This window comes from Salminus brasiliensis, chromosome 25 (genome assembly GCF_030463535.1).
Source record: "Salminus brasiliensis chromosome 25, fSalBra1.hap2, whole genome shotgun sequence".
NCBI lineage: Eukaryota > Metazoa > Chordata > Actinopteri > Characiformes > Bryconidae > Salminus > Salminus brasiliensis.
Window position 1 is genome coordinate 28,230,774 of NC_132902.1, and position 21,023 is coordinate 28,251,796.

A 21,023-nucleotide genomic window follows, 5' to 3' on the forward strand; every position below is an offset into this window, starting at 1 on the left:
ACTCAAAATGAATATTATAATCCATTATTATATTATTTAAAACATCACACACACATAGCTGGATTTGCCGTACAGAGGAAAGAGAAATGACAATGTTGCCGTGGGAACCATTTGACCCTGCAGTGGAACAGGGCTGTCCTGGTCCTTTAGTGTGTGTGTGTGTGTGTGTGTGTGTGTGAGATGTTTACAGTCTCTGCTGGTCACAGAATGTGTGTTACTGTGTCTCGACCTCCCCTTTGCTTGGATATGAGTGTGTGTGTGTGTGTGTGTGTGTGTGTGTGTGTGTGTGTGTGTGTGTGTATAGTCTCTGGAGAATGTGTGTTACTGCAGCTCCGGCCGTGCCTCCACCTCCCCCCGCGAAGCTGTGCGGGCACGAATGTACTCGCTGGTCTGCAGGGGGCGCGGCTCACCCAGACGCCATCGACGCACTGCCAGGTACGAGTTCACTCCGTACACACCCATTACCAAAAACCCGAAAATCTGAGAGAAAACACACACACACACACACACACACACACACACACACACACACACACACACACACACACACACACACACACACACACACACGTTAAACCGCCGTTCCACACAGCCGCCACATGGGGGCAGCATGGCACTGCCACAGGAGAGCCACAGTGGTGTTGTACCAAACTCCTGCAGAAGCAATACGAGATATCTGTAAAAGTAAGAGTGTGTGGAGCAGTGTGTGGAGCAGTGTGTGGAGCAGTGTGTGGAGCAGTGTGTGGAGGAGTGTGTGGAGGAGTGTGTGGAGGAGTGTGTGGAGGAGTGTGTGGAGGAATGACTGTTTACCACAGCAGCGATCTCAGCTCCACTTTTGTGGTTCAGAGCTGCCAGGACCACGGAGGCCAAGAAGAAGAAGACTGTGCTGGCGGCAGTGTTTATCAGGTCCTGAACACACACACAAACAGATACACACACACACACACACACACACACACACACACACAGGATTAAACACAAACAGATACACACACACGATTAAACACACACCTTTATAGTTTTCTTACTTAAATCTTGTTCTTTTACAATAGTTTGTTTGAACTTGTATAAATAATATTGAGACCTATATATGAAAATAACTAATAATCAGAGCTGAACAGAGCTGGTGAAGGTGAAGGTGAAGATGAAGGTGGAGCTGTGGAGTGTGGTGGAGTAAAGTGCAGTTCCAGTAGGCTGCAGGCAGGGGGCACAAAAACCTTGTTAGACTGTATTCATAGTATTCTTACAGTTATTCTGTGTATACAGAAGATTATAATTAATATTATTGTTGCTGTTCACATTATTATTATTACTAATAATAATAATACATAACAGTAATAATAAAATATCACCACAGCTGTATAAACTCCAGCCTCTAGTCCTGCAGTCTGTCTTTCCTCCACACATCAGTGAAAGAACGGGAGGTTCTGAAGAGCTCACTGAACTCCAGCGTGGTTCTGTATGTAATAGGAGACACCGCTGCACCAACAACAACAAGTCAGCTGGTGAAATCTCCTCCCTCCTAGATCTTCCTCCATCAGCTGTGGGTGGTGTTATTATTGAACAGTGGAAGAGTTTAGGAGGAACAGCTCACAGAGAGCAGCTCAGCCACCGAGTGTCTGTCAGACCACGTAAAGTTACAGAGCGGGATCAGGGCCGAGTGCTGAGCTCAGAGCAGAGTGCAGAAAAGCCTCCAACTGACTCAGTAACTGCAGCAGAGCTCCAGACCCATGAGTCCACGCCTGGCATTAGGCAGAATGGAGCCAATAGGTTCACGATGACCAGAGAGTCCTATTCTATTGGCAGTACTTCTCTACAGGGACTAGACAAGCTGTGTGTGTGTATGTGCGCGCATTTGCACATCTGTGTCAGCAATGGGTGCCACTTAAAGTAGCCCAACGTTTTCTTTGTGTCCACAAACTTTCGGACAGAGTATATATCTATATATAGCATGTACACTCCAACATGCTTCAAAACGGCTCTAAAAGAAGGTAAAATGAAAAGAATGGAGAAAAATAAGGAGTTTGATGGATAAGAATGGGAAAATAAATGAAACTATGAATGAAATCATTATACATTATTAAACATTATAAAGATCATATGGTTTAGATATGACAAGAGGCTGACCGCTCGGCCACTGTGCCTCCCCGGAGCAGGGCAGTGTGTACCACAGCAGGGCAGTGTGTACCAGTATGATCACTATACTACTGTTTATTCAGTCTGTGCAGCTCTAACACACACACACACACACACACACACACACACACACACACACACACACACACACGTTATAGATGAAGGGTCTGTGCAGTGTGACTGAGGCACAGGGTCACCCCTGTGACTGAACACATGACCAGAGAGGTTTACCACATGATCTCTCTCTCTCTCTCTCTCTCTCTCTCTCTCTCTCACACACACACACACACACACACACACACACACACACACACACACACACATATACACACACACAATAATGTGTACTAAGACATTACAATCTGTCAGAATGAGGGTGTGAATCATATGATCATTATAGAGCATTATAGAGCGCCCCCTACGCTTCCTGTAGTGTATTACAGTCTGTCAGAATGAGTGTGTGGATCATATGAACATTATAGAGCATTATAGAGCGCCCCCTACGCTTCCTGTAGTGTATTACAGTCTGTCAGAATGAGCGTGTGGATCATATGAACATTATAGAGCATTATAGAGCGCCCCCTATGCTTCCTGTAGTGTATTACAGTCTGTCAGAATGAGTGTGTGGATCATATGAACATTATAGAGCATTATAGAGCGCCCCCTATGCTTCCTGTAGTGTATTACAGTCTGTCAGAATGAGTGTGTGGATCATATGAACATTATAGAGCATTATAGAGCGCCCCCTATGATTCCTGTAGTGTATTACAGTCTGTCAGAATTAGCATGTGGATCATATGAACATTTTGTTTGCTATTCTAATAGAAGTTCTGGTCCAGAGGCTCGGCAGTGTTCCGGTACTGAGCGTACGTAAGTAACCGGCAGTAAGCAGGGGGATGAGGGAAGCATGAATATCCCAGCTCTTCTTCAGCCTGGGTGGCAGAACAGAGTCAGCAGGAGCCACAGCCTCTACAGACCCAGACTCCGACTCCACCGTGAGGAAGCTCCACACCAACACTGACAACGCAGAACCAACCAAAACCAGGTTCTGGAGTGAAATCAGCTCACACACACTTAGTACACGATATGGACAAAAGTATTGGGACACCTGCTATTCTTCTGATGGCTGGACGGGAATTAAAAGAGTTTCTCCTGCTTCTGTTGGAGTAACTGTCTCCACTGTCCAGAGAAGAAGACTTTCTACTAGATTCTGGAGGATCATTGCTGTGAGGATTTGATTGCATTCAGCAACAAGAGTGTCCCTACTATATCTCTTGTCTGTCTCTCACTATTGCTATCTCATTTAGTATCTCACTCACTGACTCTTACTATGTCTCTCTCACTCACTATATCTGTATTTCTCACCATCGCTATCTCTATCATTATCGCTCTCACCTTCTATCCCTATCCCATACTCTCTCTCTCTCTCTCTCTCGCGCTCTCTCGCGCTCTCTCTCTCTCAGTATTAATAATAATCTATAGCTGTGTTCAGACTAGTGATTTTGGGTCAGGTTTCAGATTGACCAGTTGGCTCTGATGGGGTCGGGCGGACTTCAGTGTGTGTCTGTATGTGTCTGTGTGTGTGTGTGTGTCTCTGTGTGTGTGTGTGTGTGTGTGTGTGTGTGTGTGTGTGTGTGTGTGTGTGATGGAGGACACTGGTACTGGAGCTGCACTGTTTTCTGTAAGAACTCATTCTGAGACAGAGAGCCAATCACTGCTGGCCTGGCACCACTTCACACCCCTGTGAGTGTGAGAGAGTGAGAACATCCTCCCCCTGAACACTGTAAACTGGTACTGGGTGACATGAAGAATTTATTCATTTAGAATTCAGCTCAAAGCAGAGCGAGAGTAAAAGCTACCCCCATAGTGAAGTGACCCAGACTGAGGGGGGCGCTGTAACAGCCACTAAAGACTCTGATACATCCATACAAACTCTATTAATTCAGTTCAGTTCTACACTGAAACAGCCTTAAGCCTTAACTACAGAAAATATCCATCTTACATGTTCGCTTATTTCCCCTACTGCATGCACGTTATCAGACGGTCATCAGACACTCCAGGTATAAAACTAATACCTCCAGATAGTAGGGTTTAGGCCCTGCTGTATAAAATGTGAAAATGTTTGAAATGTAAACACAAAGGATAGCAGCTCAAATATCATAGCTGAAAAAGCTGAGTGTCTCCAAATTTTTGATGTGTAGTTGAAGTGTATTCTGTTGCTGCCATTCCACAGAGCTCCTCATTAGATTGACTCTGGATTTTCAGACCTCTCCTAAACTCGCTGTTTCCGCCCAGTCCTGCCAGAGATATCATCTAGGCTGAGTTTAGGAGGGTTTGATTCGCTAACTGGAAAAACCCTGTCCTCCGGGACAGCAGCTCCAATTACAACACCAAAGACTCGACGAGGGGAATTTGGCCTGAAAGCCTGTCTGTTTACCCTCCCTGCTGAGTCCACCAACCCCCCCCCCAACCAGCCTGGTGGGGATAGAGGGGAGCTGGTGGGGATAGAGGGGAGCTGGTGGGGATAGAGGGGTCTGGTGGGGATAGAGGGGAGCTGGTTGGGGATAGAGGGGAGCTGGTTGGGGATAGAGGGGAGCTGGTGGGGATAGAGGGGTCTGGTGGGGATAGAGGGGAGCTGGTTGGGGATAGAGGGGAGCTGGTTGGGGATAGAGGGGAGCTGGTTGGGGATAGAGGGGAGCTGGTGGGGATAGAGGGGAGCTGGTGGGGATAGAGGGGTCTGGTGGGGATAGAGGGGAGCTGGTGGGGATAGAGGGGAGCTGGTTGGGTTGGAGAGGCTGGTGGGGGTTAAGAAGTTGGTGTGTGTGTGTGTGTGTGTGTGTGTGTGAACGTCAGGGTGATGGTTCTGCCCTCTGTTCTGGCTGATAAACACAAACACAGAATCTGGAAATCAGGCTTTTCCATCTTCAGCACTGAAACAGATACAGTGCAGTCACAGCACTGGGGTCTGCGTGAGTGTGTGTGTGTGTGTGTGTGTGTGTGTGTGTGTGTGTGACCATGCTTTATAAATCTTTTGGGAAAACAGTGAATTCATTTCCCATCCAATGTTTGCTAAAAGAGGTTTTAAAGAGAGCCCAAAACACACACAAGCATCCAATCTGCACCCAGACAGAGCAGCAGACTAACGGGCACGTTACTGACAAATATGATCCACACGCTCATTCTGACAGACTGTAATACACTACAGGAAGCGTAGGGGGCGCTCTATAATGCTCTATAATGTTCATATGATCCACACGCTCATTCTGACAGACTGTAATACACTACAGGAAGTGTAGGGGGCGCTCTATAATACTCTATAATGTTCATATGATCCACACGCTCATTCTGACAGACTGTAATACACTACAGGAAGCGTAGGGGGCGCTCTATAATGCGCTATAATGTTCATATGATCCACACGCTCACTCTGACAGACTGTAATACACTACAGGAAGCGTAGGGGGCGCTCTATAATGCTCTATAATGTTCATATGATCCACACGCTCACTCTGACAGACTGTAATACACTACAGGAAGCGTAGGGGGCGCTCTATAATGCGCTATAATGTTCATATGATCCACACGCTCACTCTGACAGACTGTAATACACTACAGGAAGCGTAGGGGGCGCTCTATAATGCGCTATAATGTTCATATGATCCACACGCTCATTCTGACAGACTGTAATACACTACAGGAAGCGTAGGGGGCGCTCTATAATGCTCTATAATGTTCATATGATCCACACGGTCATTCTGACAGACTGTAATACACTACAGGAAGTGTAGGGGGCGCTCTATAATACTCTATAATGTTCATATGATCCACACGCTCACTCTGACAGACTGTAATACACTACAGGAAGCGTAGGGGGCGCTCTGTAATGCTCTATAGTGTTCATATCATCCACACGCTCATTCTGACAGACTGTAATACACTACAGGAAGCGTAGGGGGCGCTCTATAATGCTCTATAATGATCATATGATCCACACCCTCATTCTGACAGACTGTAATACACTACAGGAAGCGTAGGGGGCGCTCTATAATGCGCTATAATGTTCATATGATCCACACGCTCATTCTGACAGACTATAATACACTACAGGAAGCGTAGGGGGCGCTCTATAATGCGCTATAATGTTCATATGATCCACACGCTCATTCTGACAGACTGTAATACACTACATGAAGCGTAGGGGGCGCTCTATAATGCGCTATAATGTTCATATGATCCACACGCTCATTCTGACAGACTGTAATACACTACAGGAAGCGTAGGGGGCGCTCTATAATGCGCTATAATGTTCATATGATCCACACGCTCATTCTGACAGACTATAATACACTACAGGAAGCGTAGGGGGCGCTCTATAATGCGCTATAATGTTCATATGATCCACACGCTCATTCTGACAGACTATAATACACTACAGGAAGCGTAGGGGGCGCTCTATAATGCTCTATAATGTTCATATGATCCACACGCTCATTCTGACAGACTGTAATACACTACAGGAAGCGTAGGGGGCGCTCTATAATGCTCTATAAGGTTAATATGATCCACACGCTCATTCTGACAGACTGTAATACACTACAGGAAGAGTAGGGGGCGCTCTATAATGCTCTATAATGTTCATATGATCCACACGCTCATTCTGACAGACTGTAATACACTACAGGAAGCGTAGGGGGCGCTCTATAATGCTCTATAATGTTCATATGATCCACACGCTCATTCTGACAGACTGTAATACACTACAGGAAGCGTAGGGGGCGCTCTATAATGCTCTATAATGTTCATATGATCCACACGCTCATTCTGACAGACTGTAATACACTACAGGAAGCGTAGGGGGCGCTCTATAATGCTCTATAATGTTCATATGATCCACACGCTCATTCTGACAGACTGTAATACACTACAGGAAGCGTAGGGGGCGCTCTATAATGCTCTATAATGTTCATATGATCCACACGCTCATTCTGACAGACTGTAATACACTACAGGAAGCGTAGGGGGCGCTCTATAATGCTCTATAAAGATCATATGATCCACACACTCATTCTGACAGACTGTAATACACTACAGGAAGCGTAGGGGGTGCTCTATAAAGCTCTATTATGTTCATATGATCCACACACTCATTCTGACAGACTGTAATACACTACAGGAAGCGTAGGGGGCGCTCTATAATGCTTATATGAAACACAGTCAGTGTTTGTGTGTTGGACTGTGTAGGGGTGTGTGTGTGTGTGTGTGTGTGTGTGTGTGTGTGTGTGTACGCACCGTTAGACTCCAGTTGACCTGCGGTACTTTGGTGTGCAGGTTTAGGCTGAAGATGATGAGTAAAACTCCCGTAACGACGAAGGCACTGCAGCTCACAAACTCAAACAGGTAAACTCCTGCACACGGAGAACACATCATCACCGTCTCGATGCAGATGAAGGCGATCATGGACAGAACCTGCAGAACCAGAAACATCAACACACCTTCATCAACACACCACTTCTCAGAACTCGCCCTGCATAAACACTGCATCAGAGGGGACATGTGGGCGTGTGCCATATCACACCTCACCAAAACCATGCACTGCTGTACATACGCTATAAGGACAAAAGTATTGGGACACCCATTCCTTCACTGTTCCTGCTGAAATCAAGAGTATTAAAGAGTTGATCTGCTTCTGCTGGAGTAACTGTCTGTACTGTCCAGAGAAGAAGACTTGCATTCAGCGACTGAATGAACACACACACACACACACACACACACACACACACACACACACATTCAGAGAAGTATGAATATTTGGTGGAGTTCTCCTTTAATAAAGATATTATTGTTAAATCTATGATAAAAGTCGGTTCTTAAGGTTTCATTTTACTAAGGTTAGCGCAGCCAAGCCAGCCGTGGTTCTGCAGAGCCAAGAACCGGAACATTCTTTTGCATTCTTCAGCTCCCGATTCCCTGCAGTCGTGTCCCAGGCGTTCTCTCAGGTTCTAGCACACGGGGCCGATGCATTTTCCACATGCCTCTGACAGTGTTTTTAGGAGTCGTGCAGGGTTCAGCCGTGTTTTCCTGCTCCGCTCTCCAGCCGACCGCAGCGGGGGAAGAATTCTGAGGTTAAAGAGCTCTTGCTATTTAGGTGTTTCGCTGCCTCGGCTCTGTGGAGCGAAAAACCTCAAACAGATTACAGGTTGGACCGCTCAGAGACAGAACCGCCGCCACCACACATTCCAGCAGCCCGAGTTCGGAACCAGCACGGCGCGGAGAGTCAGGAGCAACCAGCATCCCATCCAGGAACACTGCACAGTTAAACATCTCAAATACATCTTTTTTATGTCAGCATATAATTAATTACGTCATTTAGTTTGTATCACTGGAAAAAGTCAGACTCGCCCCCCCAGACACTCGAGACTCAGCTCGGACTCGCCCCCCCAGACACTCGAGACTCAGCTCCGACTCGCCCCCCAGACACTCGAGACTCAGCTCAGACTCGCCCCCCAGACACTCGAGACTCAGCTCCGACTCGCCCCCCCAGACACTCGAGACTCAGCTCCGACTCGCCCCCCAGACACTCGAGACTCAGCTCAGACTCGCCCCCCAGACACTCGAGACTCAGCTCCGACTCGCCCCCCCAGACACTCGAGACTCAGCTCCGACTCGCCCCCCAGACACTCGAGACTCAGCTCCGACTCGCCCCCCCAGACACTCGAGACTCAGCTCCGACTCGCCCCCCAGACACTCGAGACTCAGCTCAGACTCGCCCCCCCAGAAACTCGAGACTCAGCTCGGACTCGCCCCCCCCGGACACTCGAGACTCAGCTCGGACTCGCCCCCCCCAGACACTCGAGACTCAGCTCGGACTCGCCCCCCCAGACACTCGAGACTCAGCTTGGACTTGCCGCCCCAAAGAGTCGGAATCAACTCAACTTGGACTCCTATGTGAGACAACATTTCTGCCCAGAGACTCAAGACTTAACTCGGTGCGAGACCCCCAGAGACTTGACACTCAACTCAGACTCACAATTCAGCAACTCGGACTCGCACCCCCCAGAGACTCGGCGTCAACTTGCATCACAGATACGTGTGACTCGACCCCCAAAGACGGGATACTTGACTCAGACTGGAACCCCAGAGACTGGTCTTGGGCTCCTATGTGAGAGAACATCCTTATTGTTTAGGTGTGTAAACAGTAAATCAGAGCTGTGAGTATACACACCTGTGACACACACCTGGACACTGGGTGTGTGATGATTGTCGCTGCTGCTATTTAAAGTAAGTCTAATTTGTTAGTCAGGACGCTGACCGAACTCAGACTCTGTGTGTATGAGGAGATGAGGAGTGTCTGAAATGTAAATGAAGTCTGATTTTCTGGAGCAACATCACTGGGTTCACCAGGAGGAGAATACAAAAGCTTCGCCATGGCAACACAGACGTGATATGCAAATTACATCTCAAGAAGTGTTTCCTCCTAATAACACTAATCACACACCTGTGAGCTGAGATACACAAAAACACACCACACCAAATTCACTAGTCACACTACTGGAGTCAGAGAGAGGCACGGACTAGCCCAGCCCTAAACCTACACTGACTCCATATGCAGGTAAACTGGTTCCAGCAGAACGTGCTTCTGGTCATCTTCTTGTGTTCCCATAGCAACACTGTCTACCAGTTTCCCACCAATCAGACAGATATTTCTCCAGATTCCCACTAAAGACTCTTTCTGCACCATACCAGTGTGTGTGTTCATGCTGAGTGTGTGTGATGGGTAGAAAGCCCAGAATTCACTCCTGTATTATCGGAATCTCCTTTAGGTGGAGTAATAGAGCAGATCAATCTTCAGAGCTAGCCAGGCTAAAGTACACAGTGATGGTGGGTCAGTCAGGAGTGTACTGTAGATGTGATGGTGGGTCAGGAGTGTACTGTAGATGTGATGGTGGGTCAGTCAGGAGTGTACTGTAGATGTGATGGTGGGTCAGTCAGGAGTGTACTGTAGATGTGATGGTGGGTCAGGAGTGTGCTGTAGATGTGATGGTGGGTCAGGAGTGTACTGTAGATGTGATGGTGGGTCAGTCAGGAGTGTACTGTAGATGTGATGGTGGGTCAGTCAGGAGTGTACTGCAGATGTGATGGTGGGTCAGTCAGGAGTGTACTGCAGATGTGATGGTGGGTCAGTCAGGAGTGTACTGCAGATGTGATGGTGGGTCAGTCAGGAGTGTACTGTAGATGGGATGGTGGGTCAGTCAGGAGTGTACTGTAGATGTGATGGTGGGTCAGGAGTGTGCTGTAGATGTGATGGTGGGTCAGGAGTGTACAGTAGATGTGATGGTGGGTCAGGAGTGTACTGTAGATGTGATGGTGGGTCAGGAGTGTACTGTAGATGTGATGGTGGGTCAGTCAGGAGTGTACTGTAGATGTGATGGTGGGTCAGGAGTGTACTGTAGATGTGATGGTGGGTCAGGAGTGTACTGTAGATGTGATGGTGGGTCAGGAGTGTACTGTAGATGTGATGGAGGGGCAGGAGTGTACTGTAGATGTGATGGTGGGTCAGTCAGGAGTGTACTGTAGATGTGATGGTGGGTCAGTCGTGTACTGTAGATGTGATGGTGGGTCAGTCGTGTACTGTAGATGTGATGGTGGGTCAGTCAGGAGTGTACTGCAGATGTGATGGTGGGTCAGGAGTGTACTGTAGATGTGATGGTGGGTCAGTCAGGAGTGCACTGTAGATGTGATGGTGGGTCAGTCAGGAGTGTACTGTAGATGTGATGGTGGGTCAGTCAGGAGCGTACTGTAGATGTGATGGTGGGTCAGTCAGGAGCGTACTGTAGATGTGATGGTGGGTCAGGAGCATACTGTAGATGTGATGGTGGGTCAGTCAGGAGTGTACTGTAGATGTGATGGTGGGTCAGGAGCGTACTGTAGATGTGATGGTGGGTCAGGAGTGTACTGTAGATGTGATGGTGGGTCAGTCAGGAGTGTACTGTAGATGTGATGGTGGGTCAGTCAGGAGTGTACTGTAGATGTGATGGTGGGTCAGTCAGGAGTGTACTGTAGATGTGATGGTGGGTCAGGAGCGTACTGTAGATGTGATGGTGGGTCAGGAGTGTACTGTAGATGTGATGGTGGGTCAGGAGTGTACTGTAGTATATATAATAATTATATATATGCTATTAAAACACTACATAAAATGAATGTAGAGCTTTATACTAATAATAACTCTGTTTGGTAATAAGGCAGTAACTAAGGCAGTGACCCGCAGGGGTAACGCTGACACACAGCAGTGGAAACCGGACAGACTGGACCTGCTGCTGTTTGTTTGTTGTCTGTGAGCTCAAATGACTGTGCAGGTCAGTCCACTCCTCACCCTGAGATCTGCATACCTCACATATTAGAAACAAACGTCAGCAGTGTGCTCTTACCATTCAGAAATCTCTGAAATAAAAAGAGAAGCCAAAGCTGTAAGACTCAATTTGTAAGAGGTGCAGATACAGAGTGAACACATAGAAACTAGCCCCGCCCATTTAGTCTACAAAACTTTAGCCCCGCCCATTTAGTCTACAGACGTAAGGCACTATCAGTTTAGCTCTGAAAGTTACAGAGTCGTTCAAAAACCTGTGAAAATGAGTTCATGCAGATTAGAGAGCCTCAGGGTGAAACACTGGGTTAAGTGCTGGTTCCGGGCTCTTTCAGTACAGATGGTCAGCACTGGGATCGGACTCCAAGTAGCCATTAACACGAGTAGCTTGATGTTAATCCCTCAGACGGAGAATGGGGGGCAGATGGGGGCCGGTCTGACACATAATCACTACAAGCAGTTGCTGTCCAGTGTGTGTGTGAGTGTGTGTGTGTCTGACACCTGCTGTCTGCAGGCTGAGGGCTGGCCTGTGGCCGACTGGACGCCTTACCCCATCATCGCCCCCAGAGACCCTCTATGAGAAGCGCTGCAGTGCTGAACTTTATAAACAGCCTTTAGCCCAAACAGCAGGGTAGCCCCGCCCATTCAGCCTGCAACAATGTAGCCCCGCCCATTCAGCTTACAGCAGTTTAGCCCCGCCCATTCGGTCAGCAGTGTAGCGTAGGCCTCTTCTGCACTTCCACCTTGAGTAAACCCCTCACTGTTACTGTGGAGCTGCACTGCTCTGAAGATCTCTACACAGTCTCCACCTCACACACGTCCCTAGACTATCACACACACACACACACACACACACACACACGCATCTGGAAACTCCATTTACCTCCACACACACTTTACAGAGAGGACGTGTAACAATATTTATCTTTCCTTTATTTGAACATTTGCTTTAATTCAGGGCCAATCTCCACACATTCACACGACTACATCACCGCCCTGCAGCCTCACACCATCAGCCTTATACCCTCACAGCCTCACACCATCACAGCCCTGCAGCCCCTAACCATCACAGCCCTGCAGCCTCACACCATCAGCCTTATACCCTCACACCATCACCGCCCTGCAGCCTCACACCATCAGCCTTATACCCTCACAGCCTCACACCATCACAGCCCTGCAGCCCCTAACCATCACAGCCCTGCAGCCTCACACCATCAGCCTTATACCCTCACACCATCACCGCCCTGCAGCCTCACACCATCAGCCTTGTACCCTCACACCATCACAGCCCTGCAGCCTCACACCATCACAGCCCTGCAGCCCCTAACCATCACAGCCCTGCAGCCTCACACCATCAGCCTTATACCCTCACACCATCACCGCCCTGCAGCCTCACACCATCAGCCTTGTACCCTCACACCATCACAGCCCTGCAGCCTCACACCATCACAGCCCTGCAGCCCCTAACCATCACAGCCCTGCAGCCTCACACCATCAGCCTTATACCCTCACAGCCTCACACCATCACAGCCCTGCAGCCCCTAACCATCACAGCCCTGCAGCCTCACACCATCAGCCTTATACCCTCACACCATCACAGCCCTGCAGCCTCACACCATCAGCCTTATACCCTCACACCATCACCGCCCTGCAGCCTCACACCATCAGCCTTATACCCTCACACCATCACCATCCAATCAGCTTTTGCAGGGTTACATCCTCACACCCCCAACCCTCCTCTCTCTCACTCAGAGCAAACCCCACCTAAACAGAAAACACTGAAACGGGACAGGAGCAGCGGGGTGGAGAATCTGCCCCGGGGATGGAGGTGAAGGTCAGTCTGGTGACTGGACCAGCTGTACAAGGACATCAGCAGATGAGGGCGTGGAGGTGTACACATTACCCAGACATGCTGTTATAGAGTCACATGACCCCCCTGGGTTAATCTACAGCAGCCAATAAGCAGACAGCCCCACACGCTCAGCCTAAAAGCAGATCCAATCAAAACAGAGCTCATTTACATAAAGGTACAGTGTGTGTAAGGTACAGTGTGTGTAATTGTGAGGGATGAATTATGAACCCTAAAGCCGCTGTGAGTGTGACTGTAGGTCAGTCTTCGCCCCGGAAAAGGATTTATGGGCATGAAGAGGTCGGTGAGTGTTAGCGTATCTGCAGACGGGCGGCGGAAAGCTCCACTTCACACAGATTACACAGCAAAACACACTCCTCTCCAGCTCGCAGGGCTGCGGGTAAATGATTGGCCAGCGGCTGCTGAGGCTGAACACACACGGAAAACTATCAGGAAACATGAAGCCGCCGAGCCGAGAGCCGAGAGTCGAGAGTCGAGAGCCTCATAAATAAATAACTAACTACATAAACACTCACGATCCGGCGGAGCTCCGAGCGCTCACGCGCGGCCAGACGTCCACAACTAACTACACCCCGTCCAGCTGCTACCAGGCCTGAGCCTAACGCTGAGAGCTCTCAGAGACAGCAGGAGGGCGCTGAGAGTACTTCTGACACTGAAACAGGACTCATATAAAAACCTCACATATAAAACCCAAGTCATTTCAGAGCATTTCTATTGGTCCGTTCATCATCAAAATTTAGAGAGGTGACATTTTCAAAATATGCCAAAAAATAAAACAAAATAAATGGAGATCCCAGAGTTTTGAGTGGCAGTGACAATATTCACACACACACACTCACACACACTCACACACACTCACACACACTCACACACACTCACACACACTCACACACACTCACACACACTCACACACACTCACACACACACACTCACACTAGTGAACTAGGGCCAGTGAGTACACACACACACACACACCCAGAACGGTGGGCAGCCAACTCCAGCGCCCGGGGAGCAGAGAGGGTAAAGGGTCTTGCTCAAGGGCACAAAAGTGGCAGCTTGCCGAGCCCGGGAATCGAACCCACAACCTTGATATCGACAACCAGGCGCTCTAACCGCTGAGCACCACTGCCCCCTCTCCATCATTTTGGAGATACATGTTTTTCACTGGACAGTGACGTTATATATCCTTATCGATATATGTTCTGTACTATGATTAGAGATGATTATCTTACAGTTGGTAATAAAATGTAAAGATCAAAATCAGCTTTTGATCTTCATACACTGATCAGCCATTACATTAAAACCACTGCAGCTGAAGTGAAGAACACTGATGATCTGGCTCAGGGGTGGATCTACCAGGCAGCGAGTGAACAGTCAGCTCTTGAAGGTGATGAAGGTGAAAAATGGACAAGCGTAAGAATCTGAGATACTTTGACAAGAACCAGACTGTGATGTTCTAGACAATGACTGGGTCAGAACATCTCCAGAACATCAGGCGGGACTTAAAGAGTGCTCCAAGAAAGGAACCACCCGTGATCTGGTGACAGGGTCGTGAGCAACGTCCATCTGCTGTCAGAAATAAAGTGAAAGTAAAATAAACAGTGAAAGTAAAATCGTCCAGATGTGCAGGACGTCCGAGAGCGTCACATAAACCTAGCTCAGTCCAGAGACAGAGTCGCCGGAGGAACCGGAACCACTCTCACCTGTCTAATTGACTCTGGGGTCAGAGGTAAATCATGAGACTCTGATTTCCCCTGGACTGCTGCTTTAATGCTGTATCGTATTGACTCTACTCATACCCTGACTCTACATGGTCTCCTTCACGGCTCGATCAGAGGCACCAGGCTGTCTGACCTTCTGCTAACCTGCTAATGCAAATATCTCAGCTGGGTGTGATAACAGTTTACCCAGCTACAGCACTGAGCCACGGTACCGGTCAGCGTTTACACTCACACAGTTATTTACATATACTTACATTATTAATCAGGCTACACACTAAATCACACTTACACACAGAGTGTGTTCTGTGGGGACCAGGTTCATCAACTGGCATTTGACTAAACTATGTTGAGATAACTCCAAAAAAACAACAACAACAATACATAAATAAAAACAATCAATTAATCTGTATCAGATTCATCCTGTATCAGCTCCACCTTAAACCATCATCCTGTATCAGCTCCACCTTAAACCATCATCCTGTATCAGCTCCACCTTAAACCATCATCCTGTATCAGCTCCACCTTAAACCATCATCCTGTATCAGCTCCACCTTAAACCATCATCCTGTATCAGCTCCACCTTAAACCATCATCCTGTATCAGCTCCACCTTAAACCATCATCCTGAATCGGCTCCACCTTAAACCATCATCCTGAATCGGCTCCACCTTAAACCATCATCCTGTATCGGCTCCACCTTAAACCATCATCCTGTATCGGCTCCACCTTAAACCATCATCCTGTATCGGCTCCACCTTAAACCATCATCCTGTATCAGCTCCACCTTAAACCATCATCCTGTATCAGCTCCACCTTAAACCATCATCCTGTATCAGCTCCACCTTAAACCATCATCCTGTATCAGCTCCACCTTAAACCATCATCCTGAATCGGCTCCACCTTAAACCATCATCCTGAATCGGCTCCACCTTAAACCATCATCCTGTATCGGCTCCACCTTAAACCATCATCCTGTATCGGCTCCACCTTAAACCATCATCCTGTATCAGCTCCACCTTAAACCATCACCCTGTATCAGCTCCACCTTAAACCATCACCCTGTATCATCTCCACCTTAAATCAGCAGCTTCAGGATCATGCTGATGCTCCACTGGCTGGAACAGGGAGAAGGGCGCCTCCGTCATTCCCACTCCGGGCCGGAGCGCTGCTGCTGCTACTGCACTATGGAGGTTTGGTGGTGGAGCTGCAGGAGGAGAACCTCTCTCCAGAACTGCTGTGTAACGCTGCAGAACCCATAGAGTCATATTAGTGTAAAATCCTGTAGTGTTACTCTACCACCTCCACCCACATGCTGCTACACCTTCAGAGCTTCTGCTTCTGGAGAACTCAGAGATGCACCCAACTGGAGAAAAGGTGTTTTCTATGTAACCATCCGGTTCACCCAACCTTCTGATGAGCCCTATTTGGAGATATGATGGGACAGACCCAGCATTAATAATATTATTATTATTATTATTATTACTGCTCAGCATATCAATGACCATCAGCTCACCTGAGCAGGAGATCAGTCTTGGTGGGTTGGTGTTTTTTTATCAATAATCTATAAATAGTTCTGATCAGAGGAGGACGGGTCGGGTCCCTCTTGTGAGTCTTGGTTTCTCTCAAGGTTTCTTCCTCCAGCTCTGAGGGAGGTTCTCCTGCACGGTGGTCTTTGGCTGCTCACTTGTTTTATTTTATGATGCTTTTCTCTGGTGTCCGGATCTCTCTGATCGCTCGGTGATACCAGGTTGTAAAAAGCTACACAAATAAATCTGTCTGGACCGGTGCAGCTCGCTCCACTCACACACACGATGAAGAGCACTGCCGTTCCTGAAGCATCACCTGACAAACCTGAGAGTCTAAATGAAGCCGATAGATCCTCCTCACTCGTCTGGAGGGTCCGCTCACAGTGCGAGTGTGTGTGTTGAGGCGGTCTGCAGTGTGTGTGTGTGTGTGTGTGTGTGTGTGTGTGTGTGTGTGTGTGTGTGTGTGTGTGTGTGTGTGTGTCGACGGTGGGAGATGTTCCTGCAGGCCGCTGGCAGAGTGTGTGAGCGCCTGTTTCACTTAATGACTTCCTCAGTTTCACTGCTAGTTTTCCCGCTGTGAAGTGTGTGTGTGTGTGTGTGTGTGTGTGTGTGTGTGTACACCCCAGCAGCCAGCCAGCTAAGCTGAGTTAGCAAAACACAAAGAACTGCAGCGTTGTCATGGTGATTTACACACAACATCTGGTTCAGAAACAGCTGGGATGCCGCTGCTGCGTCTGTTTAGCGAGAAAAACCCCAAAACAGCAGAGCCGACACTATCAGTCATATTATTAATCAGCTAATATAACGATTATTCTCTTATAATATATAAATTACTCTGATTATCTAAATAATCGATCATTAGTTTGATGATTAATTTAGTCATCTGCATATTAATGAAACAAGTAACTGAATAATACACTCACGACTAAAAGGATTAATAGAGTAATCTCCTCATTAAGAAATAAAACAGTAAAACAGTAAAACACTCATTTGACTCGATACTGTTTGAATCTATGCAAATGAGGCTCTCATTGGAGTCCATCGCTAATTCAGCCGCTGCGTTTCAGAAAGGTCCACACATCTGCAACCAAGCCAAGCGGAAATATTACCCTGATTCATATCCTCATTATCATACAACCAGCTTCAGGCTCCACCCACAAACACACTCTACCATAGCTACTGTTGCTCAGCTTTACAAGCTTCACTAAATCCCATTCAGCCTTAATCAGAGTTCTAATAACATTAATATCCAGTATGAAGTTCTAATATCATTAATATCCAGTATGAAGTTCTAATATCATTAATATCCAGTATGAAGCTCTAATAACATTAATATCCAGTATGAAGCTCTAATAACATTAATATCCAGTATGAAGTTCTAATATCATTAATATTCAGTATGAAGCTCTAATATCATTAATATCCAGTATGAAGCTCTAATAGCATTAATATCCAGTATGAAGCTCTAATAACATTAATATCCAGTATGAAGCTCTAATAGCATTAATATCCAGTATGAAGTTCTAATATCATTAATATCCAGTATGAAGTTCTAATAGCATTAATATCCAGTATGAAGTTCTAATAACATTAATGTCCAGTATGAAGTTCTAATAACATTAATATTCAGTATGAAGCTCTAATAGCATTAATATCCAGTATGAAGCTCTAATAACATTAATATCCAGTTTGAAGCTCTAATAACATTAATATCCAGTATGAAGCTCTAATAGCATTAATATCCAGTATGAAGTTCTAATAACATTAATATCCAGTATGAAGTTCTAATAGCATTAATATCCAGTATGAAGTTCTAATAACATTAATATCCAGTATGAAGTTCTAATAACATTAATATCCAGTATGAAGCTCTAATAACATTAATATCCAGTTTGAAGCTCTAATAGCATTAATATCCAGTATGAAGTTCTAATAACATTAATATCCAGTATGAAGCTCTAATAGCATTAATATCCAGTATGAAGCTCTAATAACATTAATATCCAGTATGAAGCTCTAATAGCATTAATATCCAGTATGAAGCTCTAATAGCATTAATATCCAGTATGAAGTTCTAATAGCATTAATATCCAGTATGAAGTTCTAATAGCATTAATATCCAGTATGAAGCTCTAATAACATTAATATCCAGTATGAGGCTCTAATGACATTAATATCCAGTATGAAGTTCTAATGACATTAATATCCAGTATGAAGTTCTAATAGCATTAATATCCAGTATGAAGTTCTAATGACATTAATATCCAGTATGAAGTTCTAATAGCATTAATATCCAGTATGAAGTTCTAATAGCATTAATATCCAGTATGAAGCTCTAATAGCATTAATATCCAGTATGAAGCTCTAATGACATTAATATCCAGTATGAGGCTCTAATGACATTAATATCCAGTATGAAGCTCTAATGACATTAATATCCAGTATGAAGCTCTAATAGCATTAATATCCAGTATGAAGCTCTAATAGCATTAATATCCAGTATGAAGTTCTAATAACATTAATATCCAGTATGAAGTTCTAATAACATTAATAATCCAGTATGAAGTTCTAATATCATTAATATCCAGTATGAAGTTCTAATAACATTAATAATCCAGTATGAAGTTCTAATAGCATTAATATCCAGTATGAAGCTCTAATATCATTAATATCCAGTATGAAGCTCTAATAGCATTAATATCCAGTATGAAGCTCTAATAACATTAATAATCCAGTATGAAGTTCTAATAGCATTAATATCCAGTATGAAGTTCTAATATCATTAATATCCAGTATGAAGTTCTAATAACATTAATATCCAGTATGAAGCTCTAATAACATTAATATCCAGTATGAAGTTCTAATAGCATTAATATCCAGTATGAAGTTCTAATAACATTAATATCCAGTATGAAGCTCTAATAACATTAATATCCAGTATGAAGTTCTAATAGCATTAATATCCAGTATGAAGTTCTAATAGCATTAATATCCAGTATGAAGCTCTAATAACATTAATATCCAGTATGAAGTTCTAATAGCATTAATATCCAGTATGAAGTTCTAATAGCATTAATATCCAGTATGAAGCTCTAATAACATTAATATCCAGTATGAAGCTCTAATAACATTAATATCCAGTATGAAGTTCTAATAGCATTAATATCCAGTATGAAGTTCTAATAACATTAATATCCAGTATGAAGCTCTAATAACATTAATATCCAGTATGAAGTTCTAATAGCATTAATATCCAGTATGAAGTTCTAATAGCATTAATATCCAGTATGAAGTTCTAATAACATTAATATCCAGTATGAAGCTCTAATAACATTAATATCCAGTATGAAGCTCTAATAACATTAATATCCAGTATGAAGTTCTAATATCATTAATATCCAGTATGAAGTTCTAATATCATTAATATCCAGTATGAAGCTCTAATAACATTAATATCCAGTATGAAGCTCTAATAACATTAATATCCAGTATGAAGTTCTAATATCATTAATATCCAGTATGAAGTTCTAATATCATTAATATCCAGTATGAAGCTCTAATAACATTAATATCCAGTATGAAGCTCTAATATCATTAATATCCAGTATGAAGTTCTAATAACATTAATATCCAGTATGAAGTTTAGAAGTGTGTAGGTTATTGATGTGTGTAATACAAACGAGTAACAGGTGACTCCAAACTTTTGAACTGTTGTGTGAGGAAATGATTCGGATCTTAATTCGGATCAGAACTCACCACTTCCAGCGCTTTTAGGATGCCGAATGTGGAGGTGAGGTATTCCGTGTCCCAGCGGATGCCCCGGACCCCTCTAGCCGCCTGGACAGGCTCAGTGGTCGGCTGGTAGGGGCTACTGGCGCCGCTCATCATGGAGGCGCTGGAGGCCTCTCCATCAAATACCTCCGGCTCCTCGGAGCTCCTCATTCCGCCGGACGGGAGCTCAGAAACAGGCCGAAAACAACCCAACTAACTCCGGGAGGAGCGGCGGCGGCGGCGGCGTTCGCAGGCGGAGAGGAGCCGCAGCTGTGCAGCAGGAACCGCGGTCAGGCGCTGCGGAGCGGCTGCATGGCTTCAGAGCCCGGACTCCATCTTCTGCTCCGTCCTGCAGCTTTGTGCTCCTGCAGGGATCAGAAACACGGCCAGGCTGAACACCCGTCCCCCAGCAGCCCTGCCTTACAGTGCGGCTCAGCCCCCACTGCTGCTCCCAGTCTCCACCTCCAGCCCCAGCCCAGCGCCCACACTCGCCTAAAAGTCCCGCCAGCAGAGACCCGAACACCCCGAACCGGCCTGAATAATTCAACACAATTCCACCAAAACTCTATTTTACACTGTATTGCCTATTAAAGCAGCGTGCGGGGCGTGCGGGGCGTGCGGGGTGTAAACACGCCCGGC

At 45.9% G+C, this 21,023-nt stretch overlaps 1 protein-coding gene across 1 annotated transcript; it reads right to left on the reverse strand.

Moving 5' to 3' along the window:
• Positions 1-152: 152 nt before the first annotated feature.
• cmtm4 (CKLF-like MARVEL transmembrane domain containing 4) lies at positions 153-20,817 on the reverse strand. The gene is made up of 4 exons (XM_072671764.1): positions 20,370-20,817; positions 7,426-7,602; positions 811-909; positions 153-480 (listed from the first exon to the last, which is right to left on the reverse strand). Exons 1-4 carry the CDS (start codon positions 20,553-20,555, stop codon positions 322-324), a joined length of 621 nt encoding a protein of 206 aa, XP_072527865.1. The 5' UTR covers positions 20,556-20,817; the 3' UTR covers positions 153-321.
• Between the last annotated feature and the right edge of the window lie 206 nt (positions 20,818-21,023).

What these genes read in the sequence shown, in the direction of transcription:
- cmtm4 (XM_072671764.1), bottom strand. Translation starts at nt 20,555, where the DNA reads ATGAGGAGCTCCGAGGAGCCGGAGGTATTTGATGGAGAGGCCTCCAGC. An exon ending in TCCTAAAAGCGCTGGAAGTG is followed by an intron (nt 7,603 to 20,369) that starts GTGAGTTCTGAT and finishes CTGGTTCTGCAG; the next exon opens with GTTCTGTCCATGATCGCCTT. An exon ending in AGGTCAACTGGAGTCTAACG is followed by an intron (nt 910 to 7,425) that starts GTGCGTACACAC and finishes GTGTGTGTTCAG; the next exon opens with GACCTGATAAACACTGCCGC.